Genomic DNA, 22496 nt, shown 5'->3' on the forward strand with positions numbered 1-22496 from the left:
GACCAAACCCTCCTAGAATACATCATGAGGGGGAATCCCTTCCTGACCTCCGCAGGTGGCCAACTGAAAACCTAAAGCATGAGTTTTGGGGAACATAAGATATACAGTAACGCCTCACTTAAGGTTATAGTTAAGTTCCTGAAAAATGCAACTTTAAGTGAAACGATGTTAAACTAATCCAATTTTCCCCATAAGATTTAATGTAAATGCGGGGGGTTAGGTTGCAAGGAAATTTTGGGGGGGGCAACAAAAGGCATTATATACTGTACAGTACTGTACTGTGGTTGGGAAGTGCCCCTGGCTCACCTCACACAGGCACAGCCCACTGCAGGCAAGGACGCTAGGAAGCACCTTCACAGTAGCAGCTTCCCTGAAGAACAGGCGTCGACTTTGCCGGGGGATGCTCCAGGCCCGCCTCTTCCTGTCCCTGCTCCACTCCAGGCCCACCTCCACCCCACCTCTCCGGAGTACGCTGCATCCCCGCTCCTCTCCCCCCGCCCCAAAGTCCTAAGCACTGCCAAACAGTTGTTTGATAGCACTTAGGACTTTCTGGGAGGGAGGGACAGGAGCGGAGACGCGGCGTTTCCCCACTCCTCCCTCTCCCTCCCATCGCTTCGTGCTTAGGACTTTCTGGGAGATAAGGGGAGGAGCGGAGACGCAGTGCTTCCCCGCTCCTCCCCCTCCCTCCCAGAAAGTCCTGAGCACCGCCAAACAGCTGTGGGGGAAGCGCTGGGAGGGAGGGGGAGGAGGTGGAGAAGAGGAACTTGTGCAATGCTCCCTTGTAAAGTCGTTGCTCTTCTACAGAAGCTTACAAGCAGTGGACAGAGCAGGCGGCCAAACAACGTTATAAGGGAGCATTGCACAACTTTAAACGAGCATGTTCCCTAACTGAGTAGTGACGTAACTTTGAAACAACATTAAGCGGGAGGACGTTAAGTGAAGAGTTACTGTAATCCATAATACAAGGAAGAGGAGAAACACCCTTAACGTGCACTTTTGTAACAGTATCTGCATACTGGCTCAGCTCTCCAGAACATCTACTTGCAAGTTAGAAGTTCACGCCCAACTTAAAGTGACTGCTTTCAAAGTCACCGTTCAGCAGCTTTTAAGAAGCTGTTTCAGCTGCACTAATGTGTACTGATGAATGGCATCAAGCAGCAGGCAGGCTGATCAGCTTGGAAGCTGGGTACATCACATGATATACAAGCAGCAGCAACCCAGTTCTCATCTCCTACTAAACCAGTGATCTGAATTTAGTTTAGATTTAAATACAGTTGCATCTTAATCCAATATTTGAGTTGATGAATTATGTTAATACCTACACAAGAATACTTCACTAAGGGCTTGTCTACACTACCAAGTTTTGTTGACAAGACTTATGTCGACACCCAGAAGTTGACAAAACAAAAATTGCCAAAAGGTGTTCACACTTGCTCCCTCTGTCAACAGATCATGTCCACATTAGGGGCATCATTGACAGGGTGAGCAATGCACCATGGGTATGTATCCCACAGTGCAGTGTTGTGGGAAGGAAGAGCTGATCACTGTGCATCTTGGGCTTCTCTCCAAGTTCTCCCACAGCCCCCTCAGCTGCCGAGAGCAGCATCATGAGTAGCTCTGTGAGCTCTCCATGCTGAGGAATGGCAAAGCAGCACAGCAGCGTGTCCCCGTCTGCCTGCTGCTGTGTTCCTAGTGCCCTGCAGAATAGGAGCATTCCAATGATTTGCCCTTTGTTTGTTCTCCAAAGGGAGCAGCACACAGATACTTCCCGGAGCTTTGAAAGGGAAGGGGCACATGCCTGCAGGGCAACAGAGATCAAAACGCTGAGCAGAGCAAGCAGGGCAGGCATTGTGAGATACTGGCGAAAGCCAGTTCTGTCGACAAAACAATCAGCAGTGTCTACACTGGCTCTTTGTCCACAATAAAGGGAGGGGAAAAGATGAAAGTCTCTCGTAGGGGTGGAAGTTTGTCACCAAAACTGAGCATTTTTTGCGACAAAAGTTGTAGTGTGTACACACTTGCTGTTTTTGTGTTTTGGTGACAAAACTTGCCAGTGTAGACAAGCCCTAAGAGAGAATTAAGATTGAAAAGGTGCTTACACCTACTACAGCTAACACCCAAACATTAAACACCTGTTATACGCATTAAACTCTGGAAAATAGAAAGTCCTACTTATTTATTTCCCTTCTATGTTAGGCCATTCCCCCCAATCACCTCCCTAAGGGGTAGGGGTCTCTCTTGGCAGTGATGTGGGGCAGCAAAGACTTGTTGCTCAGGGACTTATCCATGCTCCTTCCAGTGCCCCATATGAGCACTTCCAAAGCTGTAGATGCATTTAAAAGTTTAGTACTGCTGATAGAAAATGCTGCTAGAAATCCTGTCATAAATGGTGCTCCTAAGATAGACAGCAGAACTCACTCAATCAGCCTGATCAGACTAGAAGGGATTCCAGTTCTAGAACCATTTACCAATGCCATCCTAGATCCTGACTTTGCCCCCAATTTGTGACAAATTGGACAGTAAGCAGTATGGAGAAATGAAACACTCCTCCCATATCTGTACTTGGAAGGAACTGCTGGCTTATTTAGGGACTGTTCTGTTCAGTACTTTGTCCAAAGGATTCATCTGTGGGGGAACAAGATCTAGCTTACAGTGTTTTATAAACATGTAAATGGATGACTGAGTTGAAGCCCTGCATACGTCAGTGGTGATCAATGCCATTTCTACTCAAGAAGGTGCCACAGAACAGGCTGTGTGAACCTTGATTCTTTCTGGTACAGGGATTTTGAATTAGATAAGCAAAGATCTGAAATCAAATATACTACTTAATCCATCTGGCAACAGATGACGTGTATGTTCTTCCTAAATTTCATGGGAAGACGTCTGAAGGTGTCTATATTGTTCAGGTTTTGTCTCCTCACCCTCTAATGTTGTGGGTCTGGGAGCTGGTGTTGAAAGAACAGCTGCTCATAGGGATTTGAATGAGGGGAAGATCTTCCATGGATTTAGAGGTACCTGCAGAGATGATACTCAGTGTCTAGACCACGCTGGAGAAAGTCCAGCAGTTTTGGAATACTGGGTTTTTGGTACCGTTTCCTCATTCTTTAGAAATGAAGGAGACTCATGCCCATAATTTAGCATGAGCTGGATAATGGAAGCCCTGTGTTACCTTGGATCCTAAATCCCTTCCTGTGTCTCATCTTACTTACTAGCCATGTTGTCCAACTTCTGTGGGCTGGAGTTGGGGTACCGCAGAAGTCAAGGTATTTGCAAGGCTGTGAACTGTGGTCTCATCACACCAGCTATAGCATTTGTTATTTACAAAGCACGGTCAGGGTGCTCTGTGCTATACAAATCATGGAGGAGATAAATGGAAACATTTGAAAAAGTTTCAAGTGCCATTTTAAAAAGTGATTTAGGCACTTAGGCTCCTAAGTCTCATTTAAAGTCAGTGGAATTTAGGTCCCAAGACACCTGAAAACGGAACAGTGCCTTAGATTGAGAATTTTTGGCAGAGATTTTGGGTAACGTTTTGAAAAGCACTTAAGTCCCATTTTCAAAAAGCATCTTGACCTAAATTCCATTGACTGTCAATGAGACAGACCCTAAAGTACCCAAAATTATTTTTGAAAATGGGTCTAAGTGTTTTTCAAAATGTTATCCACACTCTCTGCCAAAGAATTCTCAATCTCAGACAGACAACAGATCAGGAAACACTGAATGGCCAGACAATCATTCTATCTCATAGTGGTGCTGCATCTTTTAGAATCGAATAGCCATCCAGTGTAGGGTAGAGACAAGAATATCCAAAGGGTGAAAGACAGGGAGCAGTCAATTTAGTTTTAGGCTTCTGTAATGCAACCACAAGCACTGATGATGCAATATACTAGATAGCTGTTCACAGAATGGGATACATTTAGCATGTAAAAAGAACGAGGAGTACTTGTGGCACCTTAGAGACTAACATTTATTTGGGCATAAGCTTTCATGGGCTAAAACCCACTTCATCAGATGCATGCAGTGGAAAATACAGTAGGAAAACTAAATTTGTTAGTCTCTAAGGTGCCACAAGTACTCCTCGTTCTTTTTGCTGATACAGACTAACAGCTACCACTCTGAAACCTGTCATTTACATGTAGTGCAAGTACACAAAATAGAGTGTAGACATACTGCTTTTATGTTAACTCTGATGTTCCACTTCTGCATAGGAAGACTTAAGAAATACTCAGCTTTCCTAGAGCAGAGTATCTATGCAGCTAAGTTAGTGGATTTGCGTGTGACTGTCAAGATCCTATTTACAAACAATACTGGTAGGAGTCTACATTTCCAGTTTTACTGTAAGCAAGTGCTCCTGTTATTTACTGCTAAAACGGTCCACTCCTATTGCAGACAGAACTACTCCTCTCCAAGCCAGATCTAGAATCAAGGTGTTTCTTCAATCCATTGCAATAGCCAAGAACTATTAACAAAAACTTGATACTACAAGAGAACAGCAAGTCAGTCAATACAAATGTCACTAACATGAAAGCAAGTGTATGAAAGATAACACCTACAGCACCCTTGGGTTAGCATATGTGGCTTTGTTTATTTCTAAATTGCTAATGTAGTAATGTGGGTCAGAAAGTAAGAATTGTTAGCCACACCAATTTTATTTCTTACTCTCCCCAAAACTACATTAGTGTAAATTTCTGATCAATCTTTCCTGTACATAGTAGAATAGTCTGAAATTCTCTCTTCAGAAGTTGAAGATTAAGAAATTGCAATGAATGCATATTTAATTTCAAATGTAATGCATATATTATATATTCCTAATTTTTATATTATACTGCATATAGGTACGGTGCTGTTAATTTCTAAAACTGCAATAGATTTGCAGGAGCTAGAATCTTGTATAATGGAAACAAATTTTATAAGCACTTATTTAAAAACTGTGGTTTTGTACTTCCTCAGCAGAAGAGATTCCCTGCATTTGATCTGGGAACTTTTAAGAACTACATTTCGAAAAATGATACTTTTCACTATAACTGTTTCACCACCATAGGAGAGAGCCGCCATTTTAGATGGTGACACTTGATTGCCTCATCATAGGTAACAGTTTATGAGTTTATATGGCTCATCATGAAGCAATACACACTATAATACATAATTAGAAGAATCAGGGAGAGAATGTGTGAATCTTCCTCGCAAAAGCTAGCATTCTTTCCTTTTAGTGAGAATTTCAAAAACATCCTTGTCAAATACATTTTTTAAGTGTCCCCATCTTACAATTCATTAACATTTGTCCCCCATTTTTTGGAAATGTGGCAAAAAAAATCTACAGAATTGAAGTCTCAAGGCCTCCCCTGCAGTGTCCATGCAAAGAGTACTCAGGGCCTAGACTCTAAAGAAATTAATGAAGATATAAAAGGATGCAACTGAAAAGGATTTCTGATACTTGGAATGCAACTTTCACCAACTGGCATGTATTATCATGATAACCAGATTCTTTTTTACAAGGGCTTAAATCCAAATTCATTTTGAATGCTGATGTTTGATCCTGGTAAAGAGAATATAACAAATGTCTCAAACAAGAACAAATAATTCTTCTTTATATTGACATCTATGTAGATTCTAGACTTGGAAATGTTAGCCTTAACTGTCAGCTTGATAGTCTCCATTGATTTTTCCACAGCCATAACCCTGCTGAAATGTAGTGGCATGTATCCATCATCAATAGCCATTATAGCACACAGTTTACTGTATACTGTGGCACAGATGTCCATGGTGCTTTAGAGAACAAAGACAGGAGTATGTCATTGCCTAGAGGAGTTTACAATTTAATTCAGACATAAAAGCCGGGGATGACAAAGGGTAATGGGGCTTTAAGGGAGACAAAGGTTCTAACAGTAGATCATATGTGCTTGTGTCAGTATCTTAGTTCGCAGCTGATTTGTCCAATTTTGTTCCCTGAAATCGGAAATATTTCTTTAAAATAATTCACAATATTATTTTGTCTTTAAAATATTTAGAGTGCAAGAGTGACCAGCACACAGGAGAGAGTATCTAGCACTGAAATGAGAATCTCGAGGAGGAAACAGAGGAGAGATTGTACAGCACAGAGGATGAGGAAGAATATTCTCAAGTGAGGAGCCATCATGATCAAAGGTGCAGACCCACTAGTGGGAAGGAGGAGAGTAGGGAAGGGACATGGTGCACATGTTATAAGATGGATTTTAGCCTTTCACTTGTTATTTTTGGAGCAGTGACTGGAACCGTTACAGTCTAGTGTGTTAAGTTGCCCTCTGCCAGTGCTTGCTAGGTTTCTTTGCCCAGTGAAGGTAGATTTGAATATAAAACGTTAATTTATGTAGGTGAAACATTTCACTTCAACGCATTTGAAAACTAATCATTCTCTCCTCCTTCCCTAAATACCCTGAAGCTTTAGTTTACATTACTGACTAATGGCCTGAAACACTTCCATTTATTTTTTAAATACTGAGTTATAGTATAAAGGAACAGAAAAAAATCGAACATACCAACATCTTATTCTCTTATTTTAAGCTATGTTGGAGCACAGTTGAATGCCCCAATTTTTTTTTTTTTTTAACCACAAAATGTTACCTGATGCAACTTGAACATTCCTGGTAAAAGTGACTCTAAAGAAAACCTAATACTACAATTAACATTATATATCTAATTGAACTGCACAAAGGGGAACTAGAATGCAAGAAAGAAATCCTTCCAGCACACTACTCAGGTACTGAAAATGGATACAGGAGTATTAGGGACAGATTTATTCCTAGTTGCTATAAACCAGGAAATTCTGGCATTTAAGATGGAGTATAATACTTTTTATATTTGCAATACAAAATGAATAATTATACTCTGAGTTTAAATTACTCAGACAAGTTGCCCAAAAAGATGATTTTAAAGATGCCAAATGTGTATTGGCCTAAAGCCACATTGTACTTGCTTTCATCAATTTGAATTCATTGCACAAATTTATCACCAGCGTGTGCTCATTCCATGACGGCATGCTGGGTATATAGTGCTGGAAAATGGTGCTTCAGAGCCTCTCTGTCACAAATGGTGTTAAGCAGGGCTATGTTCGCATCTACACTATTTACTATTCTCTTTGGGATTATGCTGCTAGAGATTCTTTCAGAGACTGAAACGGGGGTATTTATATACAATTCTGCACAGCATCTTCATGTTCGCACTAAACTGATTGATTTGCTATTTAGGGAGGTCCTCTTGGCAGATGACTGTGCACTCGTAGCACATATCGGTGAAGATGGAGCATCTAATCAACTGCTTTTCTAGATCAGCCAAGCGATTTGAACACTATCACCCTCAATGAAACCAAAGTGCTTTACTAGCCTGCTCCAGAAAAAAAAGAAAAAAGAAAAAAGGATTCTGTCCCCGAAATCGCAATTGATGACAGCCATATTTTTCTACTGTTTTAAGAAATCTTGGCAGCACTTGATCTAATAATGCCATTATCAATGATGAAATTGCCTGCATTTCTAAATGCCTATGGTCGACTCACTGCCTGGGAAAGGTGAGAGGCATTCGACTTCACACCAAGATTAAGGTCTACTGTGCAATCGTATTCAGCACTCTTTTCTACAGCTGTGAAACATGGACACTATAGCAGGCATTTTCAAATGTCCTGTCTGCATCTCATCTGTAACATCAAGTGGTTGGACAGGATACCAAAACATAGAAGTCCTGGATTGGTGTTGCATAACTAGTGGTGAATCCCTAATCATACAGGCACAAATTTGCAGGGTGGTCATCTCGTATGTATGGATGGTTTATGACTTCCCAAAGCCATATTTTATGGACTGTTGAAAATGGGAGCATGTATGCTGGGAGGCCAAGTCTAACTGAATACATGGGAAATTGCTGCTGCTGATAGATCAGGATGGAGGCAGACCTGTTGGTCTGCGGTTAAGCCATTGAGAATAACAGAACAGAAAAAGCCGGGCGGACACATCTGTGGATTCCTCATTGGTTTATAGTTGCACAAGATGCACTGAAACAAGCTGACTCATACATCGACTAGGACTGGAGACTCCAACGACGATAGCCTCTGAAGAAATGAATTATGGGTATTCTGCTTCTAGCAATATTAAATGGGACTCAGACCAATTTTTATTTTTCTATACCAAATATTAAGTTCTTTACGGTCACTAAATTTTGTTCAGACATCTTGGAACATCAGTTTAGAAGTTCCCAGAGAAAAACAGAGAGAAGAGGTTACATTCACAAAATATCTACTGTGAATGGAATAAAGCATCAAAAAAAAAAAAAAAAAAGATTTTCCAAAGAATTAGGTATTCTTAGACAAACCACTCCTCTGTTCCCAAGACAACAAATACTACACATGAACATGCAGAGTTGCATTCAAGAAACAGGTTGTTTTCACATGTGAAATTACTTTCATGACATCCTTTACTAATCAGCATGCTAGGATTTAGATGTTGGTCCAACTAGAGATGACATGAGATCAATACAACACACATCAAAAGTTAAATTTTTGAATGTGCATTTCCAATGGAACTTACAACAAATGCTACCAGGTTTGTGTCAATTTAAGTTCACATCCAAACCCTTTTTTTAAAAAGTACTGCATTAATGGCCCAAAACACTGCAATATGACACTATTCCCAGTTGTACTTATTTGGCACAGTGCTACCAAATTTTTAATAAAGGAAATAATGGACATGCCAAAGAATGAGTGACAGCTGAAATATGTAACAGGAAGCCATTACACAACCTCTTATGCCAAAAGAGGGTTAACAATTGCAACCTTGTGTTATATAGCCTTTCCTTATCAAAGGCACTGTTAAAAAAAACAAGAATGATTAACCAAAAAAACTTGGTGGGAAGGGAGGGAGAGATGAGGAAAGTTATTCTAATGCCAGGCTCATGTTTTCAAGTCTTCCAGTGGTGTTACATAAAAAGGCAGATAACAAGCTCACTTCTACATGCAGAATAAAGGCCACTATTGATGTATTGAAGATTCCAAGGAACATAAAATGTACCCACTCAAAAGGAAGATAAGTTCTTAATACGTTTTCTGTGGCCAGATTGACCTGGGTTCCTCCACCTCACTTGATCTGAGGGGCAGGATGGCAAACGAGGATCATGGAGGAGTCTTCTACTTGCTACATCTCCCTCCTTTGCTTCTCCAGTTTGATTCTTTCTGACCTAGGAGACTGCTTTACTTCCGTAAGGACAGTCTCTTGTCAAAGGCTGGACTAAGAAAGGCCTGCAGGATGGGAGTCTCCACGGTACTGACCCAGCTGCAGAAACTAGGCCAGTAAGTGGAAAGATATAGGCTCTTTCCATGTATGGCTCAGTTCGGAACCACAGAAGTGTAGGACTGGAAGGGACTTCAATAGGTCATCCAGTCCAGTCCCCTGCACTCAAGGCAGGAATATGTAATAACCGGACCATTCCTGACACGTTAGTTTAACCTATTCTTTAAAATCTTCAGTGAGATTCCACAACTTCCCTAGGCAACTTGTTTCAGTGCTTAACCACTCTGACAGTTAGGAAGTTTTTCCTAATGTCCAACCTAAACCTCCCTTGCTGCAATTTAAGCTCATTGCTTTTTGTCCTATCCTCAGAGGCCAAGTAGAATTTGTCATCCTCCTCCTTGTAACAAACTTATGTACTTGAAAACTTGTGTTCCCCTTCATTGTTCTCTTCTCTAGACTAAACAAACCCTTTTTTCAAATCTTTCCTCATAAGTCATGTTTTCTAGACCTTTAATCATTTTTGTGTTGTCCTATTGACTTTCTCTAGTTTGTTCACATGCAGGGCCGGCTCCAGGGTTTTGGCTGCCCCAAGCAGCCAAACAAACAAAAAAGCCGCGATTGCGATCTGCGGCGGCAATTTGGCGGGAGGTTCTTCGCTCTGAGCAGGAGTGAGGGACTGTCCGTCAAATTGCCGCCGAACAGCTGGACGTGCCGCCCCTCTCCGAAATGACCACCCCAAGCACCTGCTTTGTAAGCTCGTGCCTGGAGCCAGCCCTGTTCACATGTTTCCTGCAATGTGGCACCCAAAACTGCACTACAATACTCCAGTTGAGGCCTTATCAGCACAGAGTAGAGTGGAAGAATTACTTCTCCTGTCTTGCTTACTACACTCTTGCTAATACATCCCAGAATGAGGCTTGCTTTTTTGTGCAACAGCCTTAGACTGTTCTCATATTTAGCTTGTGATCCACTATAACCCCCAGATCCCTTTCTGCAGTACTCCTTCCTAGGCAGTCACTTCCCATTTTGTATGTGTGCAATTATTTGTCCCTTCCTAAGTGGAGTACTTTGCATTTGTCCTTATTGAATTTCATCCTATTTACTTCAGACCTTTTCTCCAATTTGTCCAGATCATTTTGAATTTTAATCCTGTCCTCCAAAGCATTTTCAACTAGAGCCCTGCTAATCTGCGGATTTTTGCTTTGTATCCCCATCCATGGATGCGGATATCCACAGACCATTTTTGCGGATCACAGCTCGGATGCGGATACAAATTTTGTATTCGCACAGGGCTCTGCAACACACTCACCTGAATGGAGTGGCCGTTACCCAGCCTTCAGCTCGGCTCTCTGAATCAAGCAGCAGCAGCAGCTTGCTGGGCATTCTGGGAGTTCTAGTCCCCAGCTTGCTCAGATATGGGAGGTAAACTGCAACTCCCAGAAGGGAGCGTGATGCTGTGCTCCTATGCAGTGAGCATAACGCAGCAAGTGTTAGAACCACCGCAGCTGTGTAGGGGTGTCCGAGCCCCCCCATTGGGAGGGCGGTGCTGCACATGAGGACCCAGGATGTAGCCTCCACCCAGAGTGGGGAAGGAAGTACGACTGGGCAGAGCAGGGTGTGGGAGGTCTCTGGGGAGAAGTGGGAGGAGTTGGGGGTTTGACAGCTCTGCGTCACTGGTGCAAGGTGACCTGTGGAGCTGTTAGCAGAGCCCTGCAAATCCATGGATATCCGAAGACAATTTATGCAGATAGGATGCGGATACAACTTTTTGTATCCACACAGGGCTCTACTTGCAACCCCTCCCAGCGTGGTATCGTCCACAACATTTATAAGTGTATTCTCTATGCTGAGGTAGTCAATAGGCAGACTCTGGGCCAAATCTGGTCTGCTAGACACTTTTGAACAGTCCCCAAAATCTTTTTATTTACTTATTATCATTGTTATTTTTATTATTTTCTTCTCTGGAGTCTGGACCTTGAGCATACATTGACCAAGAAATTGGAACCTTGACAAAAAAGAATTTCCTATGCCTGCACTCTATGCCATTATCTAAATCACTGATGAAGATATTGAACAGAACCGGACCCAGAACTAATCCCTGCGGGACCCCACTGAATATGCCCTTCCAGTTTGACTGTGAACCACTGATAACTATTCCCCAGCCAGGCATTCTGCGAAAGAGAAATGCAGGTCACAAGTTTCTGGGTAGAGGCATCCATAGTTAAGTTCTCTGTCTGGATACGGTTGCAGGAGCAGCGTTGGCACTGGTGATGCCGCCCTTCCTAGCCATAGCTATTCTATTATGACTCCCACTTACAGATTCCCTCTGAAACTCCCGTTTGTTGTCCCTTGTTCGCTAGCTCTCCTTGGTCGCTTAGCCTCTAGCTTTTTAGCCCTTCTCTTCTAGGTCAGCCCTACCCCCGCTTTTCTGCATAGGCACCCTCTGAAAGAAACATTCTAGGAAAGATGATCATGAGAATTATTGCTGAATTAGAGGATGCAGCATGAGGGCTATGGATAGGGGAAGGAGGAATGGAAACTGCTTACCCCCTTCATTCTTTTACCCCCACCTTCCCATGGACTTCTGCTCTAACATTCTGATCAAAGGTTGTCTCTGCAGATGTCTTCATGTTCAACCAGGGGTGGGGCCTAGTGAGCAAGTGGCAAGGAATTCCAAGTGGCATATTTGCAAATTTCATCTGATGATGCTTCCCATGTCCAGACCAACAGGTAGCCATGTCTCTAGTGTAGTGACTCTAAGTCTTAGATATCCAACACAATTAATCTGACCAGGGTGTATCCTGAACCGTGGAAGAGAATGAAAAAGGGAATCTTTTCTGCTCAATGTTTCTGATCCAAGAGCACCGCAAAGGTCCTTTTGAGATGGCAGGTGTTACGGGAAGGGAAAAACTTGAACAAGACTGGAGTAGAAGCTTGGATGGGGGAATATCATGGTTAGGAAATGAGTCAGACGTCAGGATTTTTTATAAAAACTAGGACAGAAGCCAAGCATCATGTTATTATGGGAAAGTCAATACCACAAGACTATAAGACCACTATATAAGAGATAAAAAGCAACAGAGGGTCCTGTGGCACCTTTAAGACTAAGGTTCTTACCCACAAAAGCTTATGCTCCCAATACTTCTGTTAGTCTTAAAGGTGCCACAGGACCCTCTGTTGCTTTTTACAGATTCAGACTAACACGGCTACCCCTCTGATACTATATAAGAGATAGCTACTCAAGCCACCTCAGGGAGAGGAATAGACGATGTGTTAAGGAGAGACTCATACTAGGTATATCTACACTGCAGCTGGAAGCTAGCCTTGTTTGTGCAATCACACTAAAAATCACAGCAGGGATTTTGGGACTTGGGGTGGAGCTTTGGCTCTCAAGCCTAGGGGTCAGGAGGGGTGAAAGCCTAAGTTGTAAGGGCCAGACGGCTCTTTTTAGTGTCATAGCTTGACCCCCTCTGGCGTGAGTCTGTCTACCTGTGCTGGGAGACTCGCTCCCAGAGATTTATACAAGCCATGTTCTGACTCCTTTTGAGGCACTTTGGAACTCAGGACAGAGTTTCAGATAACGCGACACTGGGGAGAGGATCCCACCTTGTCTCACCCCTCTACTGGGCAAGCAAGGGCTCTAGTGCAGAGATTAGGCTCTTGATGAAAGCCAGCTGCTGGAAGTTTAAGAAAGCTGAGATTCTGGTGCATCTGAAAGAATCTCTATGCCCTATATAAAGGGAATGGTCCACACTCCAAAACAAAAGTATTTCTCTTTCAAGGGGTTAGCATGGTCAAAACCACCTTACTGGAGATTCCAGACTCCTTCAGGAGCACACTGCCACAAACCACGTTAAAGGATTTTGGCCTGGTCTACACAGATTTTGTACAGGTATAACTACATTGGTATGGGGTGCGATTTTGTAATGAAATAGTTGGCAGTACAATCACTAGTATGGATGCAGGTGCCTTATACGGGTAGTGCTTAATCCCCTTCCTGTACGTCTGTGATAGTTAAATTGGTACAACTTGTGTGTTTAGACAAGGGCACCTGGGTCAGGAGGACATTACTTGAACCCATGGTCCTGACCCATTGGAGAGCATAGCTTGTGTACCAAGGCCCTTCGGTTATTCTAGGACAACTAGGATTTGAAGCAGATGCCTCTTTACTACTTTTTGTGGGCAGAGGCGGCTGGTTTTGTCTTCCAGAGACCACCTCAACAGTTGTTTGTCCCTCTGGGTGAGACTCTCTTCCCCTTTAGGGAAGCTAGGCAGCTAGTTGTCTGTCACAGCCCCAGAAACAGTTACGCTGCTGTCACACATCACTGAGATTGTGGAGGTTTCCTCTCCGAGATTAAGCAGAGACTTTCATCATGCTTTTGATTAGGTCTTGTAAATACAGCACTCCTTTTATACAGCATGCTCATCAATAGGCCTCTGTGTTGGTCACAGATTCCATGACTTCTGCAGCGGCCAGTGTGGCTAACCCCAGGGCTGCCAAAGCAGCTGGCCCCGGCCAGTAGCCCCCGGCCAACTGGCTGGAGCAGCCACAGGCCATGGCCCCTGGCAGCTGGTGCTGCAGGCCCCGGCAGCGGCCCCTGGCCGGCTGGAGCAGCCACAGGCTGTGGCCCCTGGCCAGCTGGTGCCACTGGCCCCCGGATGTGCCTCCCCCAGCAGTACCACCCCGCCTTCCACATGCAGCGCCCTGGATTTGCCTGCCCCCCCATAAGATTTAATCACAGGTATTTTTAGTATAAGTCATGGACAGGTCACAGGCCGTGAATTTTTGTTTATTGCCTGTGACCTGTCCATGGCTTAATCGTGGCATCACTCATCAATACACATTATTAGAAACTATATTCAAATACTTTCAGTTCACCAAAACTAAGGCTTTTAGTATTTCTTTAATCATTAAATCTTTATTTTCCCTACAATATTCAACAAGCCTCAGGGAGGGCTTCCCTCCTTTTTTCCCCCCAAAGATAATTCAATATTAAAATGGAACAAATGCATACAAGACATTTCAATACCTCAAGCCCAGATCCAAGGTTTGGTGAATCCAGTGGTCTTTTTTTCCTTGGCCCAATCGCTGCCAAAGCTGTGAGATTGGCTTCTCTTTGTTGCATCTGTGCCAGCTCCAACTGTTGCATCTAATTTAAAAAAGAAAAGTATATGATATATGGTATACTGAAGGACCAAATTTGTTCATTCAGCTTCAACCATTTGATCTTTTACATAGCTTATAAAATCTGCATCATAACATGAGAATATGACTTTTCAGAAATTACAATTCCAGTAATTAGGCCCATTGCCACACTAGTCATTTTAGGAGCCCAGCAAATGCTAACCCCCACTACATATGCCATGGCATTGTCCTTAGGTTCAAGTGTTTTGAGAAGACAGCACCTAGGATCAACAATACCACCAGAGATATCCCTACTGATCTCAAATTCAGTGAATTTTGCTATTTATTGATTAGTGAGACAAGAAAAGTTTTGGCTCAAAACCAGTTTAAATGGCCAAAAATTAACATTTTGAGAGTTGAAGGTTCTCGATATTGAGAACGGGTCACACTGTACTCAGTTTCACAGGTTGTTTCCATTTCAGGTGACCATATGTCCCGATTTTATAGGGATAGTCCCGATATTCAGGGCTTTTTCTCATATAGGCGCCTATTACCCTCCATCCTCTGTCCTGATTTTTCACACTTGCTATCTGGTCACCTTATTTCCATTTGAGCAAGCAAGAGAAATTCCAAAACATGATGTGTATTTGACAGCATTCATTTTTACTTCAATTATCTGAAGCTTAATTTTGTGAACCAAGGCCTTGTGCCCTGACACTACTCTGAATGTCATGGGGACAGAATACGTGGATCACAGGAATTTTCAGGTGACTGAGGTTTAATAGCATGCAGGTAGCACTTCAATTCTCTCATTAGTTAACTTTTTTCAAAATGTCAGGCTTTTTTTTTTTTTTTTTAAATTTATATTTGAGATGTTTAACACTCCAGATACTTATTTTCAGTTGTTCATGAAGAAAAGAATTCCCTCAAAATAAGTCAAGACTTAAGAGAACAGATTCCATGATTAGCTGGTTGGATTAGTTTAGTCAAAATGATGACTAACAAGCTTTTTAAATACACTATCATGCTACCACTAAAAATCACCAGCAGTTTCTAAAAATAAAAGAAAATTTCATATAGCAGGGCAAGTACTGCTGCTTCCCAAGTGTGTTGAAATATTCTTATGTTATCTATAGGATGGTGGAATAACTCAAGAAAACAGAGGGGGAGTCCGCAAAGTATTCCCCCCTTCATCCCCCGGCGAAGGAATACCATTTATAGCAAAAAGGCAAAGCAGAAAGGAAATTATTCTCCAACTCAGGGTTCAAAAGGTTCCCTGACTGTGAAGCCCATGCATTTGATTTTCTAGTCATGCATCAGCTACAGTTTTTTATATTAAAATGGCAACACTTCCTTTCAAAGGTTAAGAAATTCTCAGCCAAAGGTGAATTCCTTACAGAGTTTTTGACTGCTCAGTTCAACCACTGCATACAAGGGAAGAAGCTATACTTTTCCTCATCTCACAAAATTTCACTGGAACTTTTTGTAGTCTGCTCACATTTTGCTGTTTAACTACAAAAAGCATTTATTGAGCTTGCAGCGCAGTTGAACACTTACTTTCCCCCACTACTTTATCTTTAATATTCTGTTAAAAAGAAGGGGGCTCCCTAAAATAGGAACTTAGTATGCCAGCAAAAACTCTGACATCTGAATTTGTAACCAAATTCTACTCTTATTGGTCATTTGTACCTTTTCAAGTAGGACTAAAATGATCTGCAACAAAATAAAAAGGAAATATTACTCACCCTGTGCAGTAACTGTAGTTCCAGCTATGCTCCCTTAGGGGTATGCCATTTCAAGGGCTCAAGAGGTGCAAGTGATCAGAGATTTCTAGCTAGCAGTACCTGTTTGACCTGCACATGCACCTTATGCCTCTTCGTGGCAGACACTGAGGCTATAGTGGGGGTACACAGACAAACTGCCCTCATTTCCTTCTCTACTCACTCATTCCCTAAGGAACATCTGAAGCAGAAAGGAAGAAGGTGGGTAAAGGAGCACTCATAGGAACACACATCTTATAGCACTACAGTTGCTGCACAAGGTAGGTAATATTTCCTCATTTCCTTCATCTTTGAATAGTGTCCCTATGGGGTGCTCCACTTCAGGTGACTTCTGAGCAGTATCCAAAAGAGAAGGGAGCTTCGGATCAGGGTCCAGAATTGAAGACAATACTGCAGAGCCAAGTGCTGCAGCAGATCCGACGGAATGACGCAGGGCATAATGCTTTGAAAACAAACGGCCTGAAGTCCACGTAGTGGCGCTATATATCTCCGATATGGGAACATCCTTCAAAAAGGCTGTAGATGTTGCTTGCAATCTGGCTGTATGCGCTTTCACATCTGGGGAGGTGGCGGGGGAAAGGAGGGCTGAGCACCCACAGACTCATAACAGGTAGGGATACTTTCAAAATGGATATCAGGTGGTCTCTGAGCAGAAATAGGAACCCCTTTGATCTATCTGTGAAAAGTATGAAGTGTAGACGATTTCCTAAATCACTTAGTCCTATCCAGATAGAAGGGCTTTGACTTTCTAATACCCAGGTTATGGAAACAGGATTCCAGCTGAAAACTATTAGGTTCTGGAAAAACATACTGGTAGATACCTTAGATTTTCATCTTGCTCCTCCTTGTTGATTTAAAAACATGCAGAACATGATGTCCCATATGACCCTAATCCTTCTGTCCTGATGAAGGGCTGGAAACGGAGGCAAGTATTCCCAATGGCCTTGAGTGCCAAAAGGTTGATCTGGAGACAGCTTTCATGAACTGTCCATCTGCCCTGAACCCAGGGGTGTCAAAGAGGACTCCCTACCCTAAGAGAGTTGGGGTGGGTCGGCAGAAAAGGATGCTTGCACAGACATGGAGTTGCTCCTTCCACCAGTTTAGGGAGTTATTCACGTGCAAGGGGACCTTCACCCACCTATCCAAGGTGTGTCTGGTCAGAGAATAGGCAGCTCTGAACCAACCTTGGAAGCAGTGGAAGCGTAGCCTTACATGATGGGTCAAAGATGCACACTATCATATGGCCAAGGAGTTGAAGACAGTTGCTTATTGAGGTCCAAAGGCTGCCCTGAATTGTTCCTATCATTCTTGACAGGGTCACAAACCTGTCTAAAGGGAGATGCGCTCTGGCTGTCACTGAGTCCACGTACGCCCCTATAAACTTTATCCTTTGCACCAATACTAACATGGATTTCTTTTCATTCAGCTGTAGGACCAACTCTTGGAACACACCATAGGCCCTCTGGGTGGACGATAACACTGCCCCGAAAGAGCACCCTTTGAGCAGCCAGTTGTCAAGGTATGGGAAGACAAGAATCTCTTCCTGTCAAAGGAAAGTCATCAACTACTCCTAGAACTTTCAAAAATACCTTTGGGGCTGAAGAGAACCACTCGCTACTGGAAGTAATCTTGGTCTACAGTGAATCATAGGTATTTCCTGTGCGATAGGAAATGGTTATATATTTTATGGAAGTAGGCACTGTGTAGATCAAGGGATGAAAACCGACCCCCTTCCCGTGGCAAAGGAATTATAGTTGCTACAGTCACCATCTAAACTTTTGACATTTCACCAACTTGTTCAGCCGTCTTAGATCTAAGATCAGTCTCCAATCTTCATCCTCCTTTGGTACTAGGAAGAGAAGAACTACCAGCCCCTGTAAGGGGAAGGGACAGATTGTATTGCTCCTAGCTGGAGAAGAGAGTACTAAGGCAAGAGGGGGAGACGCTCATGTGGGGGTCCCTGATGAGGAACAGGGCAGGGGGGTGGAAACAAAGGAGTGCCAAAAAACTGGATGGTGTAGCCCAGTGTTATGACCTCCAAGACCCACTGGATCATAGTGATCCATTCCCAAGCCCGAAGAAATGAACAAGGTTGTCCCCAAAGGGAAGGTGGGGGCTAACGGACGGAACTGCAAAAATCAGAGGGGTGGAAGGATTTGAACCCGCAGCCAACCCATCAAAACTGCTGTTTAGATGATGCCTGGGTGGTCATGGAGTGTGATTGGGCCACCTTCTTCCTCTGAAACCTGTCTCTTTGGGCAGGTTTTCCCCATGGGTTTGCGATACCCCCAAGAACTGAACAGCGTCTGACCTCTGGGCAGTCTGACCTACTGAAACATTTCCTACTTATAGGTGTGTGGATGCCCAGGGAACATAGGGCAGCCCTGCAGTCCTTCAGTATATGCAGGGAATCATTCATTGTCTCAGAGAAAAGCTTACAACCAAAGGGGTTGTACAACCCTCTATAGGGTTCTGAACCTCTCTCAGAAACCCTGAAAGTTGGAGCCAAAACACCCTGCACATAACTACCACAGTGGCGAGAGATCTGGCAGCATTGTCCACAGCATCTAGGGATGCTTGGAGAGCTGTTCAGGCCAATAGCTGAACCTCCACAACAATGGGCCAGAACTGCTCCCTGCAGTCATGTGGCAGCTGTTCAATAAAGGCCATGAGCTTGTTGTAATTAGTCAAGTTGTATTTGGCCATGATTGCCTGACAGTTCACAATCCGGAACTGCATGGTCACAGACAATAAGAAGTTTCAAAAAGACCCAGTTGCTTTTGGTGTTTGTCATGGGGGTAGGTCTCAAAATGTGGCTTACACCGTTCGTTCACTGCATCCACCACTAGGGAGTTAGGTGGGGATGAGAAAATAAATAGTCAGAATCCTTAGAAGGCACATAGTACTTCTTATCCACCCTTTTTCACATTGGTCACTGTCGGAAGACAGGATACTGGGCTAGATGGAGTTTTGGTCTGACCCAGTATGGCCGTTTTTATGTTCTTAGGGGCCAGCATCTGCCATACCATCTTAGCCAGATCCAGCAGAGCCTTATTAATAGGTAGCACCCCTCTGGAAGGTGTTGCCAACTACAAAACATCCAGCAGCTTGTGCTGCTGATCTCTGACCTCCTCCAGAGGGATCTGCAGATCACCAGCTACCCTTCTAATGAGATCCTGGAACAGTATGACGTTGTTGGCGGTGGAAAGTGGGGAAGGCACAACAGCCTCATCCAGCAACGACGACGAAATTGTGGTCTCAGGGGTGACTTCCTCTTCTGCCCTAGCCTCCTGCTCCTCAAATGTCTCCTTCTGTCATGCAAGGGTAGAGAGAGGATGGGAAACCCTGGCCTCCCTGAGGGACAGTACCAGTAGTCTGTTGAATTGTTGCCAATAAGCAGCCCACGGGTCTCAATATGACCATTGGGGGGGGGGATTGGGGGTGGCGTACAAGGTTGGTTCCACCATCCTTGGTGAGCTGCAAAGTCCTCCCTGAGTGAGGGTGCGTTCCTGAAGAGGCATGTAGAACGACCCCCCCCCCGACACTCAAGGAGACCAATTGGAAGTCGTCTTCCTCTACATCGTCCCATACGGGGGCAGTCATTGAGGATGGATGAGAGTTGTGTGCCATGGGAGTGGCCACTCAGAGACCAAGGTGTCTGTACTGAGACATGCTTGGTACCTGGCCAGCAAATTCAACACAGAGGTCCCTCAAGTATCAGAACTCCTGTGGCAACAAAGGACCCCAGTAGTGACACCGTAGCCGAGATTGCCATGGCTGGAGACAACTGTACCAATGATAGGCATACTTCAGGTGTTGTGTATGTCAGACACTGAGGGCAGTTCACAGACGCACCCCTGTATAGACTCAGTGTCTGCCATGAGGAAGCAGAGGGTGCATGAGCAGGGCATGGGCACTGCTAGCTAGAAATCGCGGATCAAGGGCTTGAGAGGTGCATAAGCACCTGAAGTGGAGCACCCATAGGGACAGTACTCGAAGATGAAATTAGGCTTATAGTTCTTTATGTACAAAGACAGAAAGCTGTGTTTAAAATGCATTTCCTGGTTGGTTGGGTTTTTTTTTTTTTTTTTTTAAACATAAAAAAATCTTAAATCTTGTCTCCCCTAAAAGCCCTTGGTAGGTTATCACCTCCAGTGCCTAATGGACATTTTGAAAAAAGTGATGTGTCACAAATTCAACCTTCCTGCCCCAGCACTTAAGGTGGAAGAGCAACAAACATGATTAGACCCCTTCCCCCAGCAAAACACAGGCTTGACATCATTCCTAATGTTACTAAGGTTACAAACAGTTTAAAACCAAGTCATTCACACAATATACAAAGAGACCAATCCAATTTTTAAAAAGATTTTTTACAGCTCACCTTATCTCCTCAGAGAAGTTAAACAATGTTTCTACAGCATTAGCTACCATATCACACTTACACTTTACATTTAAGAAAATAGAAATAAAAAATATGTAATAGTTTGTTCATCAGAACTTGCATTTTGCATGCTCTGTTTCCATTTTTCAGTAGTGTAGACTAACATTTTCAAGAGTGTTTAAGAGAGTATGTTACCAGTAAAGTTTTTCAATTGCTTAAGTTATCTACAGCTGCCTTACATAAAAACTTAATATTTGTGATGTGTGTTTTGGAAAGAACATAATTTAAAAAAAATAAAGAGGTAGACGTAGAAAATACTTTCTGAAGTCAAGAATAACTTACTCTAAGCTGGAGAGGAGAAAACAATTTAGATCAAAGTAACTAAATTGAACCTTCACTTAGAAGTTCAGCCAAACCTCAAGATTCGAAAAAATTCAAATAAAAATGAAAAATATTAAAAGTTTAACCACTTCCTGGATTCATTAGAAGCAATTAAAAGCCAAGGTTCTTTGACAGTCAGCTGTTCGATTTCCAAGCCCAAGTTTCTAATTCTAGGATGTTCCAAAAACATCCAAACTTGTGGGCAATAATCTGAGCTGAATTTCACAGAATTGTATATCCCTTGTTTTAACCAGACACTCCTATCAATACATTTTTGTAGAAGCGTTTTTCATACAGAGGTGCCACACTGTACTTCACAAGCTCCAAGAGCATGTTTTTTAGTTTTATGGCTGTTACAATACAGCAAAAAGACAGGTAAGTGCAGATAGACCAGTATATAGTTGCTTTAATCAACAGATAGCCAATTAAAAGCAATGGACATTATTTCCAAAGATGGTGCCTAAAGTCAGGGAGTCTAAGATGCTGACCCTACATTGAGATTTGTGTGGGTGCACGCATGCACAGCTCATTGCAGGATCAAAGCCTGAGTCTATAGTTAGGCTCTCCAATAAGTGGCCAGATTTTCAAGGTGTTTTTGTTTTGAAGTCAATTAATAGTGGACATAAGATGATGACAACAAGACAAGCAGGAAATGGGTTTCACAGCAACAGAAAAATGTATTGTCCCTTCTCACAGATTTAAGATTATTAAATTTGGACAAAATAAGTGGCCTGCCAACTTTTACCTTGATAGGCAGCGATGGTAATGACAAAACAAGAGCCAGTGACACAAAGAAGTATGACTGAAATTGATACTGATTTAATAGAGAGCCAGTCAAACATGATGTGATCGCCCAACTGGCTACTGGTGGAAACAGAGGCTGCTGAATTTTGTACAGTGCATGGAAGTAATCCCATTAAAGAGTTAATGGAGTCTAGAAGAGACATTTATCAATTATCCCAAGAGACAGATACACCTTCTTTTGCCAGCTTGGGTGAAAGTCACACCTCCCTACACCAGCTAATCTCCCTCCACTCTGGATTGGTGGGGATTGGGAATTCCCTGAGAGGGAGGGAAGGTGCTGCTATCATTGCCTACCCATTGTTGGAGGGGAAGCAGGTTCAGCAGGAGAAGGTGAATTTCTTTAACATGGTGAAATGATGCATCCTTGGCTAGCTAACCTCTACCAGCACCACTTTCTAACGCCAACTGTTGCAGGGCCCCCATTTATGAAAAGGGGAGTTGGGGATGCTTTCCGCCACTTCATCCATCTGCACTCTGTCCACAACACATCTTCCACCATAGGACCAACAAAACCAGGCAGAATTTGACCAGGATTTGAAGAACAAGTCTCATTCTGGCTATTTTCTGGAGGTGAGAAAGTTGTGCTCTAGTACAAAGAAACACCAATTGTGAAATACAATGCCAATGTAAACTTCCAGTATAAATGCCCATAATCCTTGTAAGGGACTGAAGGAAATAATGAAGAGTACCATGCTAGCAGCCCAGCTCAACACACTGGTGAGTCAATTAAAAAGATCTGATTGAAATGTATTTAGTTTTTACAAATGTACAATACT

General features: G+C 43.1%; 1 protein-coding gene across 1 annotated transcript in view; it reads right to left on the reverse strand.

The window, feature by feature from the left end:
• Positions 1-22496, reverse strand: part of TAF4B (TATA-box binding protein associated factor 4b) — a 116181-nt gene that overhangs the window by 13420 nt on the left and 80265 nt on the right. The window contains exon 14 of the mRNA XM_054017576.1: positions 14279-14398. Coding sequence (XP_053873551.1) covers positions 14279-14398 — 120 coding nt within the window. The remainder of the gene's footprint in view (positions 1-14278; positions 14399-22496) is intronic.

Source organism: Malaclemys terrapin, chromosome 2 (genome assembly GCF_027887155.1).
Source record: "Malaclemys terrapin pileata isolate rMalTer1 chromosome 2, rMalTer1.hap1, whole genome shotgun sequence".
Taxonomy (NCBI): domain Eukaryota; kingdom Metazoa; phylum Chordata; order Testudines; family Emydidae; genus Malaclemys; species Malaclemys terrapin.